The sequence below is a fragment of the Glycine max genome, chromosome 3 (genome assembly GCF_000004515.6).
Source record: "Glycine max cultivar Williams 82 chromosome 3, Glycine_max_v4.0, whole genome shotgun sequence".
Classification (NCBI taxonomy): domain Eukaryota; kingdom Viridiplantae; phylum Streptophyta; class Magnoliopsida; order Fabales; family Fabaceae; genus Glycine; species Glycine max.
In genome coordinates this window covers 7,080,012-7,105,125 of record NC_016090.4, presented here as the reverse complement: position 1 = coordinate 7,105,125, position 25,114 = coordinate 7,080,012, and the positions used below count along the sequence as shown (strand labels likewise).

The following is a 25,114-nucleotide window of genomic DNA, read 5'->3' as shown; positions in this document are numbered from 1 at the left end:
TGAAAGAATGGAAATGGCTTTGTTATATATATATATATATATATACACGACAAAAACTGAACTACATTGACTTATCAATATTAGTATTATATTTATTTTTACAATTGTGATTATTTACGTTGCATTTATAGATAGAAAAACATTGTTAGGATTTAATTTCAACTTTTTTGGCTGTGCATATGATTGCATTAAGGAGTGAAAGTCCCAACCACTTGAATTGAATCAACCATTATTGCTGGATTTAATTTCAATTAGTTTATAAAAGTCATGGTTTGATCAACTTTGTAAAATTGTCGTTAACAAAATTATAAGTGAAATGAAAGAAATGATTTTTAAAAAAATATTGGAATATGATAATTGTAATCCGAATTTCTATGAATAAGTTTTTTGGTAAATAGTCAATTTTGTTCCTAAATGTGCCATTCACCGATAAATATATCTTAAAAATAAAAATACAAAATTTAGTCTCTCAAATATATAAAAAGTGTGACTAATATATTTTGTCGTTAACTTTTGTCGTTAACTTTTTATCCGTCTGTCACCATTAATAAAATAGTCTATGTGACACAGAGTGACAAATTTGTCACTGAAATCATATCTAATGTCAACACGGAGACATATTTGTCATATACTATTTTTTTAACCTTACCTTTCCCACTCCGATCACAAATGTATCTCTAACAGAAGAAACTATCAAATTCAGTCATGAACGTATAACACATACAAAAAATATATCTGAACGTTAATAATAAATTATGACTAATTATTATAATTTGAAAAAATTTATAATGATTGCGATAATTTTTTTTAACAAATTCGTAAATTAAATTGAGTCTAAAAGAAAAAAGAATACTCGCTTTATAAATTATAAATAATTTTTTTACACTCTCAAGTTTGATGAAAGGTTCAAGTAAAAAATGCTTATGGTAAAACATTATGGTTAAATTAGATCATAAATAATTTTTAGAAAAAATTGCAATGATACTTTTAGTTTGTGAAAGACGCTCACCTCCTTTGGAATGATTTTTTTTAGGTTATGATTTTTTAAATGATTAGTTAATAAAAAAATAATTTTGTATGATTTAAAAAAATAATTTAAAAATCAATAAACTTTTATTATTATAATTTGAAATTTGATATCATTACATATACTAATAGACATTCATATTTTATGATTTTTTTTAAAAAACAATTAAATACTCGTTCAGACTAGTTTTACAAGAATTTTATCATAATTTATTAGTAACATCCGGATATATCTGTCGTATTTTTATTCTTTCAGAGACTAAATTTTATATTTTTATCTTTTAGAGATGTATTTGTAGATTAGGAAAAGAAAAAGTAAAAAAATATTATATAATAAATATGTTCTTATACTAACAATTAAAAACGACTAAATTGACAACAAGTGTAAAAACCTCACCAATATTACAATAAAAACCTATTTTGAACTTCCTCAGACTAGATTATCAATTATATTATATATATATTTGTCTTGTTTATCTTTCTCTCTTAAGTGTCAAATAGCATTTTGGTGTCCAAAAATCATTTTTTGTTTTCTGAAGAAGACTTTATGCAAATGTTTTGTAAATGCCTAACGAATATTTTTGCCCCCCTAACAAAGGTCAAGCTGAAAGGTATTAAGAATAATTGTGAACAAAAAAATTCCCAATCTGCACTCACTTTTCCCTTTTATCTCTTTATTTAATTCAATTCATACTTTTTTCAATCTTCATATTCCTTTTGCAGCTTCGCATTGGCAGAAATGAGATGCTTCCATATGCAGTACCTTCGTCTTTGGGACCCTTCTGGATCCACTTCAGCATATAGCCCAATCAGCACCTACCCCGTTCTGAACCACCTTCAGCCCCACAATCCCCGTTGATGCCTTCACCTTCGCTAACAGATATAGGCGTTGCCAACGCCGGGAAGAATGGGATTTTGGCTTTCTCGACGGCGTCTATATATCTATGGTTTCAAGTGAGAGAGATAGGTTAGAGTTTCAACACATGTCATCATCCAATTGACCAATGGACTAGCTTAGATCACCAGACACGCAGGTTCACACATATTTGAAGCTAACCGAGGACAAAAAGAAATACATTTAAATTTTGCTAGGCCAAAATTTTTATACAGATAAATTCTGAATATTTCAATCATTAATATTTATAAAAATGAAAAATATATTTTAGCCTTTTAGAAATTTAAAAAAAAATCTAAAATCACATGTTGATTTGATACCATCAATGATTTTATATTTTTGAAGAATGAAATTAAAGAAAAAGTTTTATAAGTACCAAAATCAAAATTCACACCTTTTATAATGATTTTCTTAACTAATTCATATTTTTTAAAAAAAATTAATTAATATAATGAGTAGTATTAAATTTATTAATTATTTGTGTTTTTTTATTAAAATTATCCTTAAAATTATTCTGAACTCATAATCTCTTTTTCTCTTAATTACTTTCTTATTTATTTAATTAATTAATGTGTGTCAGTCTTTTTTTTTTTATCTAATCCTACCAAAGATAATACATTTATATTTTTAATACAAAATATTTATTATAAAATAACTAAGGATATTTAATTCAAAATATAATTAAAACAAAAAATGACGTAAAAAAGTCTTATAAAAAGGATAAATAAAAAAAAGAGTACTATTTAAACCAAACTTTTATATGAGACATAATTACAATAGAAAACATAACTCAAAAGTGAACAAGGCATTCGATCATTTTTAAAAATAATATGAAAGGCACAATGAAATCACAACACATATCCTAATTGTTGGTGGAGTGATCACATTTCATGCAGAGATAATAATAATAATAATAATGATAATAATAATAATAATAATAATAATAATAAACTTGAGGTAATAAATGTGGTATTGCAAGCGGAAATTAATTAAGGAAATCACAAAATATATGATGAAGAAATTACTTATAAAATATCATTAATTTGGACAGTAATTTAATTGTGAATATATGTGATTGATAAATTGTTTGACTAAAAATAGTATTCATTGATTTAGTCAATTATACAGAATTTTGTGAATAATCATTGAACGTTATTCTTTATTAATTAGTTTAGAAATAAAAAAAATTAATGTATAGATTCAATATGATTTAAAAATTGATTAATTTATTAAATAAATAAATCATTTAAATGGGACCTCTTTTATATTTTATATATATATATATATATATATATATATATATATATATATATATATATATATATATATATATACTCTTTCTACGTTTTTTCCTTTCATATTATATCTCTTTTTTTTTTCTCTTTCCCACTTTCATTATTTTTATTTTTATTCTTATAAGTCATTTGTGTGAGTAAGATGAATTGTTTAAGCAAGATTTCAAACTCTATTATTATAAACAAATAAAATATCATTAAAAGAGAAGATATCACTAAAATAATTAGTTACATTTCTAATAAAAACTAATCATTTATTAAATCAATAAATATTACACACTTATAATATAACATGATAACCTAAACAAAACTACTGTACATGGCATTTCTCATGCATTGCCAAAATCAAAGGACACTTCTTCCTAAGTTCCTAAAAACTTTTTAGTTCTTCCACCCCCCACTTGCTAATTATAAGGAGGCTTTTATATTCTTGGGTCAAAAGAAAACGAAATGAGTTATTTTCATTCCTATTACCATTGCAAGACCATTAGAAAACAAAAGGAAAGCATTTCATTAATTAGAAAAGGTAAAATAATGCATTCTCCTTTAGCTTACTTTAATTTCCACTATAATCATTACTACGAAATGAGTTCTTTTCATTCCGATTCCCATTGCATGATCATTAGAAAACAAAAGAAAGCATTCCATTAATTAGAAAAAGTAAAATAATGCATTCTTTCTTTAGCTTACTTTAATTTCCACTATAATCATTACTACGAAATGAGTTCTTTTCATTCCGATTCACATTGCAAGGCCATTAGAAAACAAAAGGAAAGCATTCCATTAATTAGAAAAAGTAAAATAATGCATTCTCCTTTAGCTTACTTTAATTTCCAATTTTACATTTTTTATGATGATTTTCAATCATCTTTGAAATTGTCGTCATAAAAAATATTAATTTTTTACGACTATTTTAAAATTATCTTAAAAATTTGATTTTTATATTAATTTATGTAAAAACATCTTAAAATATTTTTTTAAAAAAATAAAAAAATTGAAGATTCTAAAAAGATTTTTTCAAAAATTGTTTAAGAAAATAAAATTTATATGATAGTTTTTTAGATCACAATCTTAGAATATTTTTTTAAAAAATTAAAATATTAAGGATTTTAAGACTTTTTTTTTTATAAAAAATCATCTTAAAAATAAAACGATTTTTTTAGAGAATTGTCATACAATATATTTTTAAAAAAATAAAGATTTTTTTATTATTTTTTTTCATGCAAACAAATGCATACTTTCAATTAATCATTAGCTTGAGACGGTGAATAATTTTAAGGCACTAGAAATTGACAAATACCAACGAACATAAAGATTTATTTTTTTTATTTTTTTCATGTTACAAACTTCATGACAGAGAGAATATAGCCAAAAAAAAAAAAACAAAAGGCAAATATACATTAGATGCATAAAACTAAAAATTGAAACAACAACCAACAGTAGTACAATAAGTCCAAAGAATTTATCCTTAAAATCTTAATGACCAAAAATTAAAAATCAACATGATAAGGAACTATAGAAGGATTTAGAACTCAATGGTTTGTCTATAGACATGATCTCAATGACCTAAAATTATTTCATTTTTATTTAAATATAATTAAAAGGTTATAAATATATACAAATTAAATTTTAATTTATTAGAAAAAAGTAAGTACACCATTAATAATAAACTGTCACAAAATAAATAAATGAAATATGAAGAATTAAAAGTATCTTATTAATATTTAAATTATCTAAGTAAATATTTACATTATACACTAGATATTTTCATTATATGGATAAATACTTTTCAATGGTTGCTCTTCCTAATAGAAGCAAGTCATTAACACACAAAAGTTTTGCCCCAAACTTCAGCATTGGACGTCTTTGTCCATAGAAGGAATTGTTTTTGGTTTTAGAATAAGAATAAATAGAATTTGACCTTGATCTCTCAAGTATCGTGGTTGCGATATTTTCCTTTAACAGTGGTCCACCAAGACATGGTTTCCTTTCAAATGAGTGATCCCCACTTGCTGCAGATAAACAGGAAAAACATACTTGTTTAGTCCTTTCCCCCCCTTTTTCTTTTTGGTCATAAGAATTTAAGGTATATTTCTTCTTTGTAATCAGAAAACTGATATGGCGACTTATTTATTAAGGCAATAAATGACATCTAGAGTTCAATAAGCAAGTTTCATAATACAACCACAAGGTAATGACAGAATATGTTGGCAAAGAAAAATGAAAAACACTTAAACATTCAATTTAATTCTTTAATGATAGTACTCCACTCAATTCAACAGTGGTAAATACTGTTACTACAGAAAATGAGGAAAATATAAAAGTGAACAGGAAACAAAGTGGCAATCTACTAAGTATGTTTTACCTAAAAAAGCACTCATGTTGTTGTACATGAATTATCTAGTTTGGTTTCTATGTTTTCTGTAAGCCATAAATAGGATAAACTTGCATTAACATTTCTTTTCTTCACAATTTTCAACATTAAAGAAGGGAAATTGGAAGCATTCAAGCATCTAAGTGATACCCTAAGATGGAATTATTTCCTTGGAAATAAGAATTGCACCTACATGAATATGTTAAATAACGTTATGACTTACCAAATAGTCAAGTAGATGCACTACATGAATCTATACATTTAAGAAAACATAAAATAAAATAAATTAAGTTTGTGGAAAAACATTGTGATCTTAATGAAGTATTAGGGAATATATTTTGAATACATGTCAAAACTAAGTTTTCTATTTAATTAGTTATTGAAATCTCTGGCTACTTTCTTAAGGCTCAGATATGCCTAAAGCTTGAAAAGATAATTGCTTCAGTTGAAAACCAACAGTGAATTATCAGGATAGCTCATAGAGGCTTCTGCCAATCACATTCAAGGAAATCGAATCTACAGAAGATTTTAATTGAGCCTAATAACGCCATCCACATCAATTAATCTATAAATATTGTGATATGCTAATCCACTCAATAGTATATCATACAATAATAGAGTACCAAAATCCAATGGAAGCATATAAGTAAATTAGCTGTCCCAAAATAAGATTGTATTGTGTATATACCTTTTTTGTTGGAGGAAAATGATAGGGCTGGAGCTCACATTTTCTTTCAACTCAAAAAAGTTATTTACTCTTTTGATAAGCTCGGCTTTGGGTAGGAAAGCTCACAAACCCTGCATTTCCAAATTCAAGAAATTATAATTATTTGCTCAAATGATACATTAACATGATTATTCAAGTCAATGGCACAGACCTCAATCCTTGTAGAAGCTAGTCACCAATATAACCTCATAATTGTTGTTATTTAGCTCTTTAAGCTGCAAGAAATATAGTTTTGTTAAGTATATTTTATAGATAGTTAATCTGTGAGATGTTAAATTGTGGACATAGGATGTGATTGTGAATAAGTGTGTGATTAATATTTGATGCGATATTCCTTGTGTTGTGAGTTATAAATTATATAATAACTCGACTGATGTTTACCTTGAGAAAATTGTTTATGCGGACCTGAAGTGTTAAATTGTAGTGTAATGTGTTAAACACGTTTGAAAAATTTATTTAAACAAAGTAATTATAGAACTACTTTTTCTGCTGGACACAATGATTCTGATAAAAAAACACGAGAGGACATTTTCAAAACACACGAACAAGAAACCAAGTCACCACATAGAAACCCTAATAGCAGTCCTAATTAGCGCTAAAATCCTGCAGCATATGCCAGCCAGGGCATAAACAATGTTTCTCCCTTTGTTAATTATGTAAACTAAATTAACAACTAAATAATTTAAGAATCTGAAATACGAATCTGAGAATTCTAATAGCTTTGCATAAGTAATCTGAATATTTTCAAATGCACGAAACGAAAAAGATTAATGTCATTCAAGTAAAAAATACAGAAAATAAACTTTGAATAAAACCGTAAATCACACATATAGGTACCTAAAGTGGGCGGAGAAGGTTGAAGTGGCGGAAAACAGCTGTTGATGGCAATTGAGTTCAGGGTTCAAAACTGAGTCAATGTAGGTAACTGAAAAAATGGAGGAATTATGCGATCAAGAAAAAAGGGGAAAAACAAAACAAAGCATAATAAAACAACCAAAAAAGGCAACAAAAAAAGAAAGACCAAACCGTGGAAGATATGATGAGCAAAAATGGTCTTCGTTATTTGTGTCTTAACCGTTGTCGTTGTCCTCCTCCTGGTGTCCCCCTGTGGAGATCAAAACCATTACCATAACCATTGACATCCAATCCTTAATCCTCTTCGAGAAATTTGGGTTCTGGCCATCACGGCATCGTTGGTGTCCATGGTGGTGCCGTCATCGCAAAATGGTCTTCATCATCTGTGTCTTAATTATTTACAAAAAAATATCACCATATTTTAAATGACATTGATTTTTATGAAATTATCGTAAACCGTAGAAGATCATTTTTGTAGTAATGAACTAACTTCTTATTAGTCACCATTCCCAAGCTGTCTTCTCTGGCTGTCTATTCATAGACTGCACAATAAAATGGAATTTTCTAGCAAACGGTTTCATGAAAAAAAAAAAAAAAAAACATATGAATCTTTCCTGAGCTACCTTTACGACCTCTGTTAAAAGTGCAAAGACTAAATCACCTTGGTATTATAATTGTGCACTGTTATGTTTTACTGACTTTTATGTCCCTTAATTAAAACAATTCCATCTAATACATGATTCTGAAACAATTCTAACAATGGTAACTCGAAAAAGAAAAAAGAAAAAACACCCTTAAAAAAGAACAATGACAGCCAAATTAAAGACAAAAGCTCAAAGCAAAAAAGCTAAACTCAAGACGGAAAACGATATTTAATTCATTGGCAAAAGTATTTGTCATCATAACATGCATTTTTTTCTCTACATAAAATTTAAATGATATTAAGCACATAAATTTGTTTACAAGAATAAAACAGCTAACAAAAATAAAAAGTTAATAGCAGTAAAATAACTAAGAAAGCATAAAAGTAAAACTTCTACGTTTCCAACGCTGAGTGGTGAAAGCCAACATTGAAGTAAGACTTTTTTCTTATAAATTGAGTGTTGTTAACTATATCTTTCAAAAAACAACCATTTTTATTTTAGTTTTCCTACCATTTAAACTTGTACTTGTAATTGCAGTTGTCACAATAGTAATTATCTATACAATGAAAATGTAGCTTGTCTCATCACTTCCATCCTAAGAAGCTGTAAGTTTTTAATCTCAAGTTTTTGGGTCTCCTGGTGAAAACCCATGTTGAACTAGACCCTTTTCTGGCCAGAATCTCACCAGTATTAGGCAACTGTATCTAGATTAATGGTGTAGTGTGCTGATGCCACTGCTTAACCTGTAAGAATTGAGCATGTCATGGTGCGGTCTCTCATGACCCTTGGATCCTTCCTTGAAAAGAGTTGATAATCTATCAATCATTGTTCTTGATTGGAACAAATTATCATCCCAGTGCCCGAAACATTTTCCCATTACAAAAATCTCACCATCCTTAGTCTTAATAATTGCGGGTTGACTGGAACATTTCCACATAAGATCTTCAACATTGGAACATTGTCGGTTATTGACATATCTTGGAACAACAATCTCCATGGTTTCTTGACTGAATTTCCATCCAGGGGATCTCCATGGGAATCCGAAAAGAAAAGAATGGTTATTTATGCCGCATAACATTTGTCTGAAGCTCCATTCTTCTTAGACAATAATATCCTTTCATCTCTTCCATGTCTTCTTCCTCTAGTTATGACTACGATCTCCATGATGATGACGAGATGGACTTTCTGCGTGATCGGTACAAGGAGGACAACATAAACTATGATGTGTTTTTGAGTTTCAGAGGGGAAGACACGCGTGCTTCTTTCACTTCACATCTCTATACAGCTCTTCACAACTTGGGAATCTTTGTTTTCAAGGATGATGAGACACTTCCAAGGGGAAATAAAATTTCACCCTCGCTGCGGTTAGCAATTGAAGAGTCTCGACTTTCTGTTGTTATTTTCTCTAGAAACTATGCAGAGTCGCGGTGGTGTTTGAAAGAGTTGGAGAAAATAATGGAGTGTCACAGAACAACAGGGCAAGTGGTAGTGCCAGTGTTCTATGATGTAGATCCCTCTGAAGTACGTCATCAAACAGGCCACTTTGGAAAAGCATTTCGAAACCTTGAGAACAGACTTTTAAAAGTGGTAGAGGAAAAGGAAGAGGAAAAGCTACAACGATGGTGGAAGACGCTTGCTGAGGCCGCTGGCATCTCAGGGCTTTCTGTAATAAAAACACTTCCAGCTTTCTCGTATTTTTACTGAACATTGTCTCTGGAATTTTAGTTTATGAAATTCATAACATGTACATGTATGAAGTGGTCAAAGTGAGATTTTGGATAAGATAGATCTCCTCGTGGAGCATTGGAGGGAGACACTTTGTGACGTTGCTGGCATCTTGGGGTAATTGAGACACTTTATGCTTTCAGATTTTTATTGAACATTCTCTCTGAAAATAACATTTATGAAATTCATGACATGTAAGACGTAGAAAAAGGGACATTGCTAATAAAATAGACAAGTTTGTGGAGCGTTGGAAGGACGGACTTTGTGTTGCCACTCGCATCCCGTGGTATTTAGACTCAAATATTTTTTACTGAACATTGTCTCAAGATTTAATTCCTCAGTTGGTCCTCATTTGGTGTGTATAGTTATAAAAACATTACCTTTTAGCTTTTATACTTAAAAATATCACATTCTAGTCGTTGTACATACCATTTTTAATCCATTTTAGTCATTGTCAAAGGATTAAAAATTACATGTGTAAGGACTAAAATGAGATGATTTCAAGTAGAGACTAAAATGTAAAGTTTTTGCATCTATAAAGACAAAATAAGTAATTAAACCATACCTAAAAATAACATTTGTGAAATTCATAACATGTATGAAGGAGAGGAATGTTGATTGCTGAAAAGTTAATAGATCTCCTAGTGAAGCATTGGAGGGAAACACTGTGTGAGGCACTTTGTGAGGCTGTTAGTTTCTCAGATGGTGCATACTTATATTCCAGGTAGTTGAGACACTTCCAACTTTAAGATTTTTACTGAATGGTCTCTGAAAATACTAACTTATATGAAATTCATAACGTGTATCAAGTAGAGAATTTGAGATCGGTTTTAAAATAGAACTGCTTGTGGAGCATTGGAGTGAGGCAATTTGCCAGGCGGTTGGCATCTCGGGGGGTGCACACCTAAATTCCAAGTAATTGAGACAATTTCTGTTTTTAGATTTAGCTTAATATGTTTTTTATTCATAATAAATATTTAAATTTCGTGTTTGATTCCTAATAAATTTTCTGTTTTGCGTTAATTCCTTATTAAACAACTATTTTATTTTTGGTTCTTGATACTTAATTTTAAGTCCCTGATAAATTAGTGAATTTTGTATTTGGTCTTTGATAAATTTTTTCTATTTGATATTAGTCGGGATTAAAACAAAATTTGCTAATTAATTAGGGAGCAAACACAATTCGCTAATTTATCAGGGATTAAAACAAAATATCAAGAACAAAAAACAAAAGTGTCGTTTTATTAGGGGCTCAATGTTAAGTAAAAATTTAGTAGGGAGGAAAGACAAAAATTTGATATTTATTAGGGATCAAAAACATATATAAGCCTTTAGGCTTTTACCGAACATTGTTTCTAAAACTAACATTTATGAAATTCATATCATGTATGAAGAGGGGAAATGAAGCTTGCCTATGAGATAAACCTCCTCGTGAAGCATTGGAGGGAGGCACATTGTGAGGTTCCTGGCATCTCAGGGGGTGTAGTCTTAAATTCCATGTAATTTAGAAACTTTCTGCTTTCATTTCTTACTGAACTATGTCTCTAGAAATCACGCTTATGAAATTCATAACATGTATCAAGTGTTGAAGAGGAGATCAGAAAAGATTTTGAGGTCCTTCTAATTCATTGGAAGGAAGCACTTCATAAGGCTGCTAGCATCTTGAGGTTTGTAGTCCTAAATCCAACTTAATTGAAACGCTTTACGCTTTCTCTGTATTTTTACCAAACATCGTTATTACACATATATTAGTTTGTTACTGGTTCATGGGTTTATTTGTTTGTTATAACCTATAAACCTATTATACAAAGCAATTGTATCCACTTTGCTGTGTTGATCAATAAAAGAATTAGCCATTTCTTATTCTTGAATCGTTTCATGGTATCACACTATCACTGTCAGAGCTCCTTTTTGAACTCTGTGGTGCATAATCTTCCAAAATGCCTTCTTGCAACAATCTGAATGTGAATAATCCCCCTTCTACTCTGAATCCTGTACAAGATCCTATGAGCCTTTTCTATGCCAATCCAAATGAAAATCCCACAACATCAATCGTTTCTTCTCCATTGATTGGTACGAATCACCACAAATGGGCTCAAGCGATGCAGTAAGCGTTGATTACAAAGAACAAGAAGAAATTTGTTGATGGAAGCATCGGAAAACCTGATCGGTGTGATCCGATAGATTTACAAAACATGGGAAAGATGCAACAACAGTTTGGTACTTTCCTGGATTATGATCTTTGATGCTAGGAGGAACTTGCGAGAAAGATTCTGATACTGAATCAGGATCCGAGACCAAATACGTGCGATGTTCTCTCTATCTAGACTTGCACAACCCAACCAATACCTCTGTGTCGTGCACAAACTCTGCTCCCAACACCCCGTGTCGCTCTCTATCCCTCACCTGAATACGTGTGTGACCCACCCTATAACCTCAGGGCATGCATGCGACTACAATAAACCAGATTTGTGAACTGTTGCGCTACCTTCACCCTCCCCCTTGTTGGGTTGAGTTTCTGAATTTTATTCCCATTCACAAATTATTTACCCAATTTTTTCATTGCTTGTTGCAATTTAGTGAGTGGTCATTGGAATTGAACATCCATTTGAGACATACGAAATTTATTGATTTTGAAGATTGTTGATAGATGGTTGAGATTTAGTCAAATGAAAGTTGTGAATTAGAAGCAAGCATTTTGAACGGAATATTTGCAGATTGTCGCTCTGATTGATATTGGAAGTTGTTGGGGTTTGGGGTGTTTGCATACTATTGTGGTGGTGGTTGTGTCATGGTGAAAGTTTTTGTGACTAGTGGCGATTGTGATGGTAGAAGCGGTTGTGAAGGTGAAGAGGACCAAAAGGGTGGCGATGAGTAGGAGCATATTAGGGTTTAGGCTCAACAGAGATAGGGGTAGCAGATTGGGAAAAGAAAGAAAAAAAAGAAAATTGTTTAACATGCAAAATGATGTTGTTTTTTTACTTTTTTTTTCCACATGTAATCCCAATCAGACAAAAATCACACATGATTCCATGCATGGCATGCTTGCGTGGTCGGTTAACGACCACATATGCAGATAACGATTTCAGACTAACGGTAAGGACTTGAAACAAAATTTTTCAAATATTAAGGACTTGATCCAAAGGAAAAATTTATTAAGGACCAAATGAAAAAAGGGTATTTATCAGGGACCAAAAACATATTTAAGCCTTTTATTTATTAGTTAATTATTTATTAAAAGTTAAATAATTATGTAAAAAAAATTGAACCCCCACCCCCTTTAATGCATTCCTGGATCCATCCCTACCAATGTTGTGCCCATTGGCTGCCAATGGATGTACAAAATTAAGAGGAAAACGGATGGATCTATTGAGAGCTAGGTTAAAGGCTCGGTTGGTGGCCAAAGGTTAATTACAACCAAATTAAGGGTGTGATTACTTTAATACTTTCTCTCCAATGACAAAGTTAACCATAATCCGAGTTTGACCTTTTGGCTTTGGCATCTATCAACAACTGGTTCATTCACCAATTGGATGTCAATAACGCATTTTTCCATGGGGATCTAAAAGAAGATGTGTATGTGCAAGTGCCTCAAGTGTCAGGAAAGAAGAAGAGGTTTGCAAGCTTGTTAAGAACACTATGGACTTAAACTAGCTAGCTGCAAATGGTATGAGAAGTTGAATTTCTTGCTTCTCCAACTTGGATTTCAACATTCTATAGTTGATCACTCCTTTTTTATCCATCACACACTTGATTCCCTTACTACTCGTGTATGTAGATGACATAGTCATTGTTGGAAACTCTATGGATATAACTTCGTTCAAGCAGATTTTAGATAATCAATTTGGGCATTCTTAAGTTCCTTCTTTGTTTTGAAGTTTCTCACTCACCAAGAGGTGTCTCTTTATGCCAAGGCCAATATTGTCTCGATCTCTTAATTGATGCTGGTGTTCTCAGTGCCAAACCTGAAAGCACCCCTTCTGAACCTACCTTGAGACTTCGCCAAGATGTCGCCTCCTATACCTGACTTTCACACAACCAGATATATCCCATGCTGACCAACAACTTAGTCAATTTTCAGCCCTCCCAACACTGAGTCATTATCAAGCAGCCCAAGCGTACTTTGGTATTTGAAAGGGAATCCCAGCGAAAGGACTTTTCTTAATTTCCCTTGTCATCTATAATACAACTCCCTGATTTCAGTGACACACACAGATTGGGGTGAATGTCTCGATACTATTTGTTCTATATTGTTTCTTTTTGGGAGACTCGGTCACTGGTTTGTTGGAAATCCAAGAAGCAGCCAACAGTGGCAAAGTCCTCATCCGAGGCACAATATTGAGCCTTAGCTCAGCTACTTGTGAGCTGCAATTGTTGCTTTTTCTTCTTCAAGATCTCTCCATCACTTTTCCAAACAGTCGGTGATCTGATGCAATAACCAAAGTGCCTTGCACATCACAACCAAACCCATTTTTCAAGAGAGGACCAAGCATCTCGAGATTATTTTCATGTTATCCGTGAGAAATGTATGGCTGGATTAATGCCACTGCTACCCTTATACACCACTGACCAAACTGAAGACCTCTACACCAAAAGTTTACATCCCAAGCATTTTCAGAAATTTGTTTTCAAGCTGGGATTGATTGCTATTTTCCAACCCACGGGACGAGGGGGGATATTACACATATATTAGTTGGTTACTGATTCAACGGATTTATTTGTTTGCTATAACCTGCTATAGCCGATTTAGATAGGCCACTGTATAAAGCAACTTTGTATGAATTATCCATTTGTTATTCTTTAATCGTTTTAATTGTCTCTTAAAAAATAACATCTATGAAGGGGAAAAGTGAAGATTGTTGATAAAGAGATAAACATCCTCGTGAAACGTTGGGCAGAGGCACTTCGTGAGGCTGCTAGTATCTCAGGGATTGTAGTCCTAAATTCCAGGTAATGAAACACTTCTGCCTTCTCACATTTCTTTATCTAACACTCAACATTTTTTAATACTTCAAATGTTTATGTACGAGCTAGTACCGTAATTGTACAAATTTTAAATTGGCTATCAACCAAATTAATCAACCGTCATTTCTAATTTTTTTTCCTCGTTACTTTTATTATTCAGAGGTCATGTTTAAAGCATTTTATAGAAAGGGAAATATTTAGAAGATGGAAAGAGAGTTAATATACATGGCAGATTAGCAGAGTAAGACTAATTATGGCAATTTAGTGTTTATAAAACAATATAAAAAAAATTTAGGTTAAATAAATATTTCCTATTATTGAACTAAAGCAAGGTTGCCAAAGGCAATAACATCTGATTCTAAAAGAGCCAAAATCTGGTGAGGAGCCAGTACTTTTCAAGAAAATTAAAAGCTAACATAGCTAATTTATCAGTCACTAAATTCCCTTTCCTCTTTGTGAAACTAAAGGAATATTTCTCCTTCTGTTCGTAAGAGCTTCACAATCCTTTAGAATTTCTGCCTGGTAAGACAAATCTGTAGAATAAAGAGAAAGTAGAGATATGAAGAGTGGATACTTTTATTCCGAATAATATGAGGCCTTTTATAGGCAAACATTATATCAAATTATCATAAAAGAGAGAAACCCAAAAGTTGTAACATATATTCTAATAATAAATATGATTATTAGCCATTAAAAGAGTGATTACAAAGGTTATAGAATATAAAAAGCCAACAAACCCTCCCTTAAACTGAAAGTTTGCAAACTATTAGTTTAATGAGATTCATTAAGCATGCAGACTCCAAGCAAATTCCTTAGCTTCTGAAATGCAGACAACTTCAATGGTTTGGTCATGATGTCAACAATTTGCTCTTCACTCTTGCAGTAGATAAGATCAATAATTCCTTCATTTGATAGGTCCCTTAAAAAATGAAATCTCACATCTATGTGCTTGCTTCTTCCATGCATAATAGGATTCTTTGACAACTTTATGGTGGAACTATTATCACAATAGATGAGAGTTGGACCTTGTTGCTTGAAGTGAACTTCTTCAAGAATATTCCTTAGCCAAATTTCTTGGCAAGCACATGTTGAGGTTGCTACAAATTCTGCTTCTGTTGTGGATAGTGATAATAGGTTGCTTCCGTGATGACAAACAGATCGTTGTTGACGCCATCATAAAAACATATCCAAAAGTACTTTTTCTATCATCTGAATCTTCAGCATAATCACTATCAGTGAATCCCAATAGATTAAACTTTTCACCTCTTTTATAAAACAACTCAAATTCTCTTGTTCCTTGCAAGTAGCGAAGGATTCTTTTAGCAACAAGCAAATGCATTTTTGTAGGATTCTCCATGTACCTGATAATCAAATTTACAGAATACATTATATCAGGCCTAGTTGCAGTTAGATACATTAAGCTTTCCACAATCTGTTTATAAAGTGTATTGTTTATTTTCTTTCCTTTAGGATCTTTGTGAAACTTCAAACCACACTCAACTGGAGTGTTTACAGAATTGCAATCATGCATATGAAATCTGTCCAAAATATCTCTCACATATTTCTTTTGAGAAAGAAAAATTCCAACATCTGATTGCACTATTTCTATACCCAGAAAGTAATGCATCATGCCAAAATCAGTCATTTCAAACTCATTCATCATAAACTTCTTGAATTCATCAAACATGAGAGAACAACATCCAGTAAATATAAGATCATCAACATATAAGCATACTATGAGCATTTTTCCTTTTTCATCAAATTTAATAAACAATGAATGCTTATAGGGGCATTTTGTAAAACCAACTTTTATGAAATAAGACTCAATGCGACTATAGCAAGCTCGAGGGGCTTGTTTTAGTCCATAAAGAGCCTTTTTTAATTTGTAAACTTTGTGCTCATTTCCAATTTTCACATAAGCAGGGGGTTGATCAATAAATACTTGTTCCTCCAAATAACCATGTAAGAATGCTGACTTTACATCAAGTTGAAATATAGGCCACACATTTTGTGCTGCTAGTGCAACTACTAACCTGATTGTATCATGTCTTCCAACTGGTGAAAACACTTTCGTGTAATCAACCCCATACTGTTGCTTGTAACCCTTGGCCACCAAGCATGCCTTATATTTATCCACTTCACCATTTCTTTTCAATTTTGTTTTGAAAACCCATTTCACTCCTATGGTATTATGTCCATTTGGAAGATCACACAACTCCCAAGTATTATTTCTTTCAATGGAATCAATTTCATCATCCATCGCTTTTCTCCATTTTTCTTCTTTGACAACACTTTCAAAGGTCGTAGGGTCACAATCTGAAAACAAAGCAAAATGAGTAATCGGATCTTCAATTTCTGTTACTTCATAATCAGACATCCATGCAGGCCTTCTTCTTGCTCGTTGAGGTCTTTCATCTTCAACTGTGATTGCTGGAATTTGTTGTTCTTCTAGCTCCCTTGTCTGCAACTCTTCATCTTCATTATCTTCATCAAAGTTTGCAAGAATTTGCTTTGTTTCATCTATGTTATTTTCAAAAAATATTTCTTCATCAAAAACAACATCACAACTAATAATGATCTTTTTAGTGGTAGGATTATACAATTTATATGCTTGTGACTGATCACTAACACCAAGAAAGATACATTTTTCACCTTTATAATCAAGGTTTTATCTTTTCTTATCTGGATTATGGGCATAAGCAATGCATCCAAATATCCTTAAGTGGTCCACTATTGGTTTTCTTTCGCTCCATGCCTCTTCTAGTGTCATATTTTTCATAGAAAATGTAGGACTTCTATTTAGAATGTGTATGCTCCAATTAACAGCTTCAGGCCAAAATTCTTTTGAAATGTCACTCTTAGTCAAGAGGTACCGTACCATGTTGAGAATGACTCTATTTTTCCTCTTTGAGACACCATTTTGTTGTGGTGTATATGCTGTGGTCAACTCCTTCCGGATAACATGATTTACACAGAAAGTAGAAAATTCATCTGAGCAATACTCTCCACCACGGTCTGTTCGAAGAGACTTAATAGTCTTTTTGGATTCTGTTTCAACTCGAGCGTTAAAGCTTTTAAATGAAGAGAGAGCTTCAGATTTTTCCTGCAAAAAATAGATCCAAGTTTTTCTAGAAAAATCATCTGTGAAAGTAATGAAGTATTTTTTACCTCCATTGGAAGAATGATTTATTGGACCACATATATCTGAATGAATCAATTCCAAAACACATTTTGCTCTCCATGACTTTCCATTGGGGAATTGAGAACGATGTTGTTTGCTAACAACACATTCTTCTCAAACTTGAGAGGGACCAGTAATTTGAGGAAGGCCTATCACCATGTTTTTTTGTTCAAGGGTATTCAATCCACTAAAACTCAAATGACCATAACGATAATGCCACAACCAAGTAGAAACAATATCTTTGGCCATTAAACTAGAATGCCTTCAATTTTTAGTGGGAATAACCTGTTTGAATTCTTTTTTATAACTGCAATGGCAACTCGAACAGGATCAAAAATTTCACAAGTACCTTTGCTAATAAAAATATCATAACCTTTTTCTTGCAATTGACCAGCACTTAACAAGTTGTTTTTCAAGTTAGGGACATAGAGCACATTAGAAATTGTTTCTACAAAACCATTCTTGGTTTTCATCTTAATATCACCTTTTCCCATCACTTTTATGATAGAACAACCACCAAAGCTAACAGTGGAATGAAAATCTTTATTTAAATATGAGAAAGAGGACTTACTTCCACTCATGTGATTACTACAACCAGTGTCTACATACCAGATTTCTACCTCACTGTCTTTTGCATCTTTAATAGCCATCAATAAGGTTTCCACTTCTTTCTCCTTGATAAAATTTGAGCTTTCCCCTTTTCCTTAAGATTAGGCAATCTTGTATAACAATTAGAGGCATAATGACCAAATTTATGACATCTATAACATTGCACCTTTGATTTATAATGATCTCTTCCTCTACCATTGCCTTGAGATTGATCATTATTGTCTTTAAAATTATTGTTGAAATCTCTATTTCCTCATTCTCCACTCCCTCTTCCTCTACCTCTACCTCTACCCCTTCCTCTAGAGTTGTTGGAATGAGTACTATTGGTAGAAGCCTTTAATGCGTGCTCCTCCATTGTTGATTTTTTGTTGATCTTTTGTTCATGCACTAATAAAGAACTTTGAAGCTCATCAAGAGAAAGATCATTAATATCATTTGACTCTTCAATTGAGCATACAACATAATCAAATTTTGGTGTTAATGAGCGTAGAATTTTTTCTACAATGGTTGTGTCAGTCATTTCCTCACCATGAAATCGCATGTTGTTAGCATAGCCATGGTTCTTGAACAATAATCAGTTACTGACTCACCTTCTTTCATTTGAAGGACTTCAAAGTCTTTTCTCAATGCTTGAAGTTGAGCGCATTTCACTCGTGAGGAGCCTTGATATTTTTTCTTCATTGAATCCCAAAGAATAGTTTCAAGGATAGAACGATCAATGGCTTGAAACAAATAATTTTTGGCTTTTAAGTCTTTCAATTTCATCACTCATACTCTTTTTGTTGTGCCTCTATAAGAGCTACGTCATCACTTGGTGTTGCCACACCATCTGCAACAACCTGCCAGAACTCCTTGGATCGCTAGAGATTCTCCATCAACATGCTCCAATGATCATAATGACCATCAAAACGTGGAATGGTTGGTTGAACAAAATTTTCAAAAGACATTGGTGGGACAATTATTTTCTTCTCTCTTTCTATCCCTTTTTTTTTCTCACACTTTTGGACTACTGTCTCTCTCATTCCCTTGGACTGCTGCCTTTCTCTTAACCTAGCTCTTGATACCACTGTAGAATAAAGAGAAAGTAGAGATATGAAGAGTGGATAATTTTATTATGAATAATATGAGGCCTTTTATAGGCAAACATTACATCAAATTATCATAAAAGGGAGAAATCCAATAGTTGTAACATATATTCTAATAATAAATATGATTATTAGCCATTAAAAGAGCGGTTACAAAGGTAATATAAAAAACCAACAAAATCTTGTCTTCTATGATTCTTCCATGCCATTTGCAGAAGTTAACTATTAGTCTCAAATGTGGTGTTTGAAAAACACATGTGCCCCAACATCTTAATATCCCACCTGAATGTTATCACTTCTTCAATAAGAGGATCGTAGCAATACGTAATAAAGAGGCAGGCTGAAGCCAAATGGTTACCAACATTGTCCCTGAACACAGCTCCCAAACCTGTACCAACTCCTAATCTTATAGATGCATCAAAATTTACCTTGGTCTGATTTCCTGTGGTAGGATTCCAACTGATGTTCTGGTTTTGTTGCCTGCTATGCATCTATTTTTTATGTTATGCCAACGAGACCGTTATATCTATAACTTGTCTTGGCTGCAATTCCTTCTATGAGAAAACCCAAAGGGTTCTTCTCTTCCACATTACCCAAATCAATTCTAAGACCCTTGTTGTGAAGTCTGGGTTGCTTAAAGCTATAATTTCACTCATCCAAGCCTCGAAATTTGAAATGGCAGAGCTTGGATATGTTAGAAAAATAAAATAAAAAATGAAAGAAAATAAATACGAAGAAGATGCATAGTCTTGAATTAAATAACAAAATAACAGTAGCAAAATAAATTTAATTGACAGCACATGAATAATGCATTATAACATACAATAAGTACAAGGAAAAAAATAAATTAGGGGAAAAAAGATATAGCCTGGGTTGAAGCGCGTAAACGCTATCCTTAGAGAGAAAACGCCCCACTGCACTGACAGGAAAATTTAATTGCGCTCCTCTCCCAAGATACGATAACCCGTTGGTTCCGATCGTGTACAACGAAAGGATCCCCGAACCTTCTGAATACCAATGCTCTTACTCTCACAAAAATAAGTTTTTTATAGGAAAAAGAAAGAGATAATTTTTTGGGAGAAAGAAACCAGATGTTGCTTTGTATTCTTCTTTTAGAAAAGAGGAAAGAGATATATATAGGCATTTTGCAACAACAAAATATGACCGTTGGAAAACCAACCTACAGTTGTCACAACAAACATAACAAACTAGTTGACTCATTAAAACAAAATCTTAAGAAATCTAAAATAAATATTTTATTTTATAAAATAGAATTAATATATATTTATAAATTTTAAATTAAAACACAAATATTTACCAACATTCCCCCACATAATTTAAAATTTTAAAATATATTTTCTAAAAGATAATTTGTATAAAAACATAAGAGAAAGAGCATGTGATATTGTATTTCGGTATAAGGAACCTTCCGGGTTTGAGCCTTATACCTAGTGTTTATGAACTTCCATCCGAGAAAAATGTAGTGACTTGATTGTCTTGAACTACATATTCTTTAACCGGACTTTAGTACACAACCCCTACAATATTGGCGTTCAATTAGGTTCTAATCAGTGGTAGCGCGTTACACGGCCTTGTGCTTGTATCTTGTTTCGTGAGTGTCACTTAGAGATTAGTCCATATCTCACAGTGGCGGCCCCACCACCACTCACTAGGTGAATCCTCAAAGAGTGAGTTGTGACCCCCACCCCTACAATAATTGTCATCGGACTCATTAAGAGGTATTTTTTTAAAACCAAAAATACACATATATAAATACCTCAACCTTAATATTGCCACAATTTATAATACTCCTCGTCATAGGAATGAGAAACAGAACAACTCTGCCAAATTTTATTTTGGTGTACTTTAGTCAACAAACAATTTCGTTGTTACCCGTTGAACTCCATTCATGGGATCACCTATCACACGGAGACGGGTGTCCATTATTGTAACTAAATAATGAGCTTTAATCTCATTCCCCTCGATGACTCAAATACTTGTTGACATGTCAACCTTTTTGTATGCGGATCCGCAATATTATTTTTTTGACCTGACAAAGTCAAGAGAAATGACATCATGAGAAATCAAATTTCTTATAGACTTATGTCTCACTCTTAAGTGTTTTCTTTTTTCATTAAAATTTTGCTAGTCACTTTAGATATAACAATTTGACTATCACAATGCATTGGAATTGGAGGTAAACGCTTATTCAACAATGACAAATTGCATAATATATTTTTAAGAAATTTAGCCTCACTAGTAGCAGTATTTAAAGCAATAAATTTTGCTTTCATGTGAAATAATAATTTGTCTAGTATATTTTCATGATACTGCACAACCAGCTAAAGCAAAGACATGACCACTTGTCAATTTTATTTCATCAAAATCAGAACTTCAATTTTGTATCACTAAATTCCTCAATTACTTTCCAATCTACCAACTACATGTGCAATATCAAAGATGCCTAGAAAAGTTTGTCAAATGCAACAAAGAATCAATACTTTGAGAATATTTATGTGAAGAAAATCCTTTACTCAAATTTTTCTTTAACTTGATGGATGAGTCAAAAGGAGTAAAAGCATGTTTCGCATCAAAATAATTAAACTTCTTCAATAGCTTTTCAACATAATAAGATTGGGTAAAAGTCATGCCATCATTTTTCTTTATAAGCTTAATTCCCAAAATCACATCTACTTGACCAAGGTCTTTTATGTCAAAGTTTCTAAACAATAAGGACTTCACATCATTTATGAAATGCATATTACTACCAAATATCAATATGTCATCCAGATACAAACATAAAATGACACATCCATTATCATCAAATTGTTTCACATACACACATTTATCACTATCATTAATTCGAAAATCATACAAAAGAATAACTTAATCAAACTTTTGTGTCAATGCTTTGGAGCTTGTTTCAAACCATACAAAGATTTAACAATTTATTTTTTAAGGAAAAAGATTTTCAAAGAAAGTGACATCTCTAGATTGCATAATAATAACATTAGAAATTTCAATTAATTTTGAATTAACAACTAAGAATCTATAAGTAGTATTATGTAAAAAATATCCAACAAAATACAATTAACATTTTTTTTAATTTTCCTTTTCTTATTAATAAGGATGTTAACCTTTACTAGACACCCCCACACTTTAAGATATTTCAGATTTGGTTCTCTTTTTTTCCATAACTCATAATTTTTTTTATAAGGTACTCTATTAAGAATACAACATGCAGAATATAAAGTTTCACAAGCTTATCTTTTTATCAGTGAGTTATATATAAAGAGATAATAAGTCAACATGTAGCAACAAAATATTTGCAGTAATAATAATAACATTAAACAATAGAAATTAAAAAACCAAACAACAAATGTCATAATTTTAAAGACTTGTGTTCACATGATCATTTGACCAAGTAAAATATAACTTCCTAAGGCAAGAATGAAAGTAGTGAGATATTTTTAGTTTTTCACATAAACTAATTCTAAAAGATTTTATCTTAAACAAAAATACAATTGACAAGGAAAATATTTTTCAACAATCTCATACTAATTTAAAATTTCAGGAAATAAAATAATATAATAAAAACATTTTTAATGGAACATAATGCATTGCAATTTCATCCATTAATTTTTCATGCTTACTAGAAAGGAACTCAATCATATTGACGACATAAATTTTTGATAAAACAGAATGCTACTCTAGAAAAGACTATGCAAGAAGAAAGTGATAACTAACTTTTCTCTCTAAGACTGTTAGAAAAATAAAATAAAAAATGAAAGAAAATAAATACGAGATGCACAGTCTTAAATTAAATAACAAAATAACAGTAGCAAAATAAATTTAATTGACAGCACATGAATAATGCATTATAACATACAATAAACACAAGGAAAAAATAAATTAGGAGAAAAATGATATAGCCTGGGTTGAAGCGCGTAAACGCTATCCTTAGAGAGAAAACTGTTAGAACTTGTTGTTCTTGCTCACACACACAATCAAAAGAGGTAACTTGAGGAAGGAGAAAAGTGAGAGAGGTTTAGAGAGAAGCAAAACTAACAAATAAGGAAAATGAAAGAATTTGAAAAATTATTATTGAAAGAACAATGAAACAGTATTTATACAAGAGGATTGTATTTTGCATTTTGGTCCCTCACTAACAAATCATTATTAACTAACCAACTAACTTCCTATATTAGAAAGGCTTAACAAGCAAAGTCAAAATTACTATCATTTCTAACACTCCCCCATAATTCTGACTCTTATTCAATCATGATCATCATCTTGTTTCTCAAGTCTTCAAATTTGTTCTTCTTCAAAGGTTTGGTCAGTAAGTCTGCAAGATTATCTTCTAACTTGCAGTATAGCAGTTTTACCTTCCCTTTGCTCACCTTGTCCCGAATAAAATGGTACCTTGTTTCTATGTGTTTGCTTCCACCATGATCAATTGGATTTTTAGCAAAGCTGATTGCAGATTTGTTGTCCACCAGTATGTTTATAGCTTCAGTCTTCTGGATCTTCATTTCTTTCAATAGTTTTCTTAGCCATAAGCCTTGACACGAGCACATTGATGCTGCTATGTATTCAACTTCATAAGTTGATAAGGCAACCGGATCTTGCTTCTTTGAACTCCATGACACCAGTGCATCTCCAAGTAGGAAAATATATCCAGCAGTGCTCTTTCTATCATCATTATCTCTTCTCCAGTCTGAGTCAGTATAGCCAACCAGTTCCATGTTTGAATTTGTGATGGTATTTGGAAGTAGAATACCATAGTTAATTGTACCTCTAATATACCTTAGAATTCTCTTTACTGCCATCATGTGAGGAGTGTTTGGAGCTTGCATAAACCTACTGATCAGTCCAACACTGAATGCCAAATCAGGTCTTGTATTGCACAAGTACCTTAATGAACCCACAATATGTCTGTACTGAGTTTCATCAACAGGTTCTCCTTCATCTCTCAAACTCAATGCCAATCTTGTTTCAGTTGGGGTGACTGTTGCATTACAGTTAGTCATTCGAAACTTCTTCAACAGGTCTGTAGCATATTTGCTTTGATGCATCACAATTCCAGCTTCAGTTTCCTTGAACTCAATTCCAAGGAAGTATGAAAGAGATCCTAAGTCAGTCATTTCAAACTGATTCTTCAGCAGTTGCTTAATCTTGTCAATCTCTATTTTGTTGTTTCCTGTGATGAGTAAATCATCAACATAGAGGCACAGTATTACTAAGTCTGACTCATATTCTCCTTTTACATATACTCCATGTTCAGATATGCACTTGCTAAAGCCAATTTGAATTAGGACACTATCAATCTTCTTATTCCAAGCTCTTGGAGCTTGCTTCAGGCCATATAATGCTTTCTTCAGTTTGTATACCTTTCCTTCATGTCCAACAACTTCAAATCCAGGTGTTTGTTTGACAAGCACTTCTTCTTCAAGAGGACCATTCAGAAATGCGGATTTTACATCAAGCTGATACATTGACCAGCCTTTCATGCTTGCTATTGCAACTACAAGTCTCACTGTTTCAATCCTTGCCACAGGGGCAAAGATCTCACCATAGTCTACACCTTTTTTTTGTAGGAATCCTTTTGCCACCAATCTGGCTTTGTGTTTAACTACTTCACCAGCAGGATTTCTCTTCACTTTAAAAACCCATTTTACAGCAATAGGTCTTTTAAGTTTAGGTAACTCCATTAGCTGCCAGGTATGATTTGTC

At 32.0% G+C, this 25,114-nt stretch overlaps 2 protein-coding genes across 2 annotated transcripts in view; both read left to right on the top strand.

Moving 5' to 3' along the window:
- The first annotated feature begins 8,269 nt into the window (after positions 1-8,269).
- LOC121172720 (disease resistance protein RPV1) lies at positions 8,270-9,794 on the top strand. Its single transcript, XM_041014357.1, has one exon. The coding sequence runs from the start codon at positions 8,945-8,947 to the stop codon at positions 9,518-9,520; it is 576 nt and encodes a 191-aa protein (XP_040870291.1). The 5' UTR covers positions 8,270-8,944; the 3' UTR covers positions 9,521-9,794.
- The window catches only part of LOC100801314 (disease resistance protein RPV1), a 29,495-nt gene continuing 14,131 nt past the window's right edge, over positions 9,751-25,114 (top strand). The window contains exons 1-6 of the mRNA XM_041014356.1: positions 9,751-9,827; positions 10,146-10,265; positions 10,355-10,456; positions 10,936-11,040; positions 11,125-11,208; positions 14,384-14,491. Coding sequence (XP_040870290.1) covers positions 10,153-10,265; positions 10,355-10,456; positions 10,936-11,040; positions 11,125-11,208; positions 14,384-14,491 — 512 coding nt within the window. The 5' untranslated portion in view covers positions 9,751-9,827; positions 10,146-10,152. The remainder of the gene's footprint in view (positions 9,828-10,145; positions 10,266-10,354; positions 10,457-10,935; positions 11,041-11,124; positions 11,209-14,383; positions 14,492-25,114) is intronic.

Excerpts from the sequence above, each read along its gene's own strand:
- LOC121172720 (XM_041014357.1), top strand. The coding sequence starts at position 8,945 with ATGTCTTCTTCCTCTAGTTATGACTACGATCTCCATGATGATGACGAG.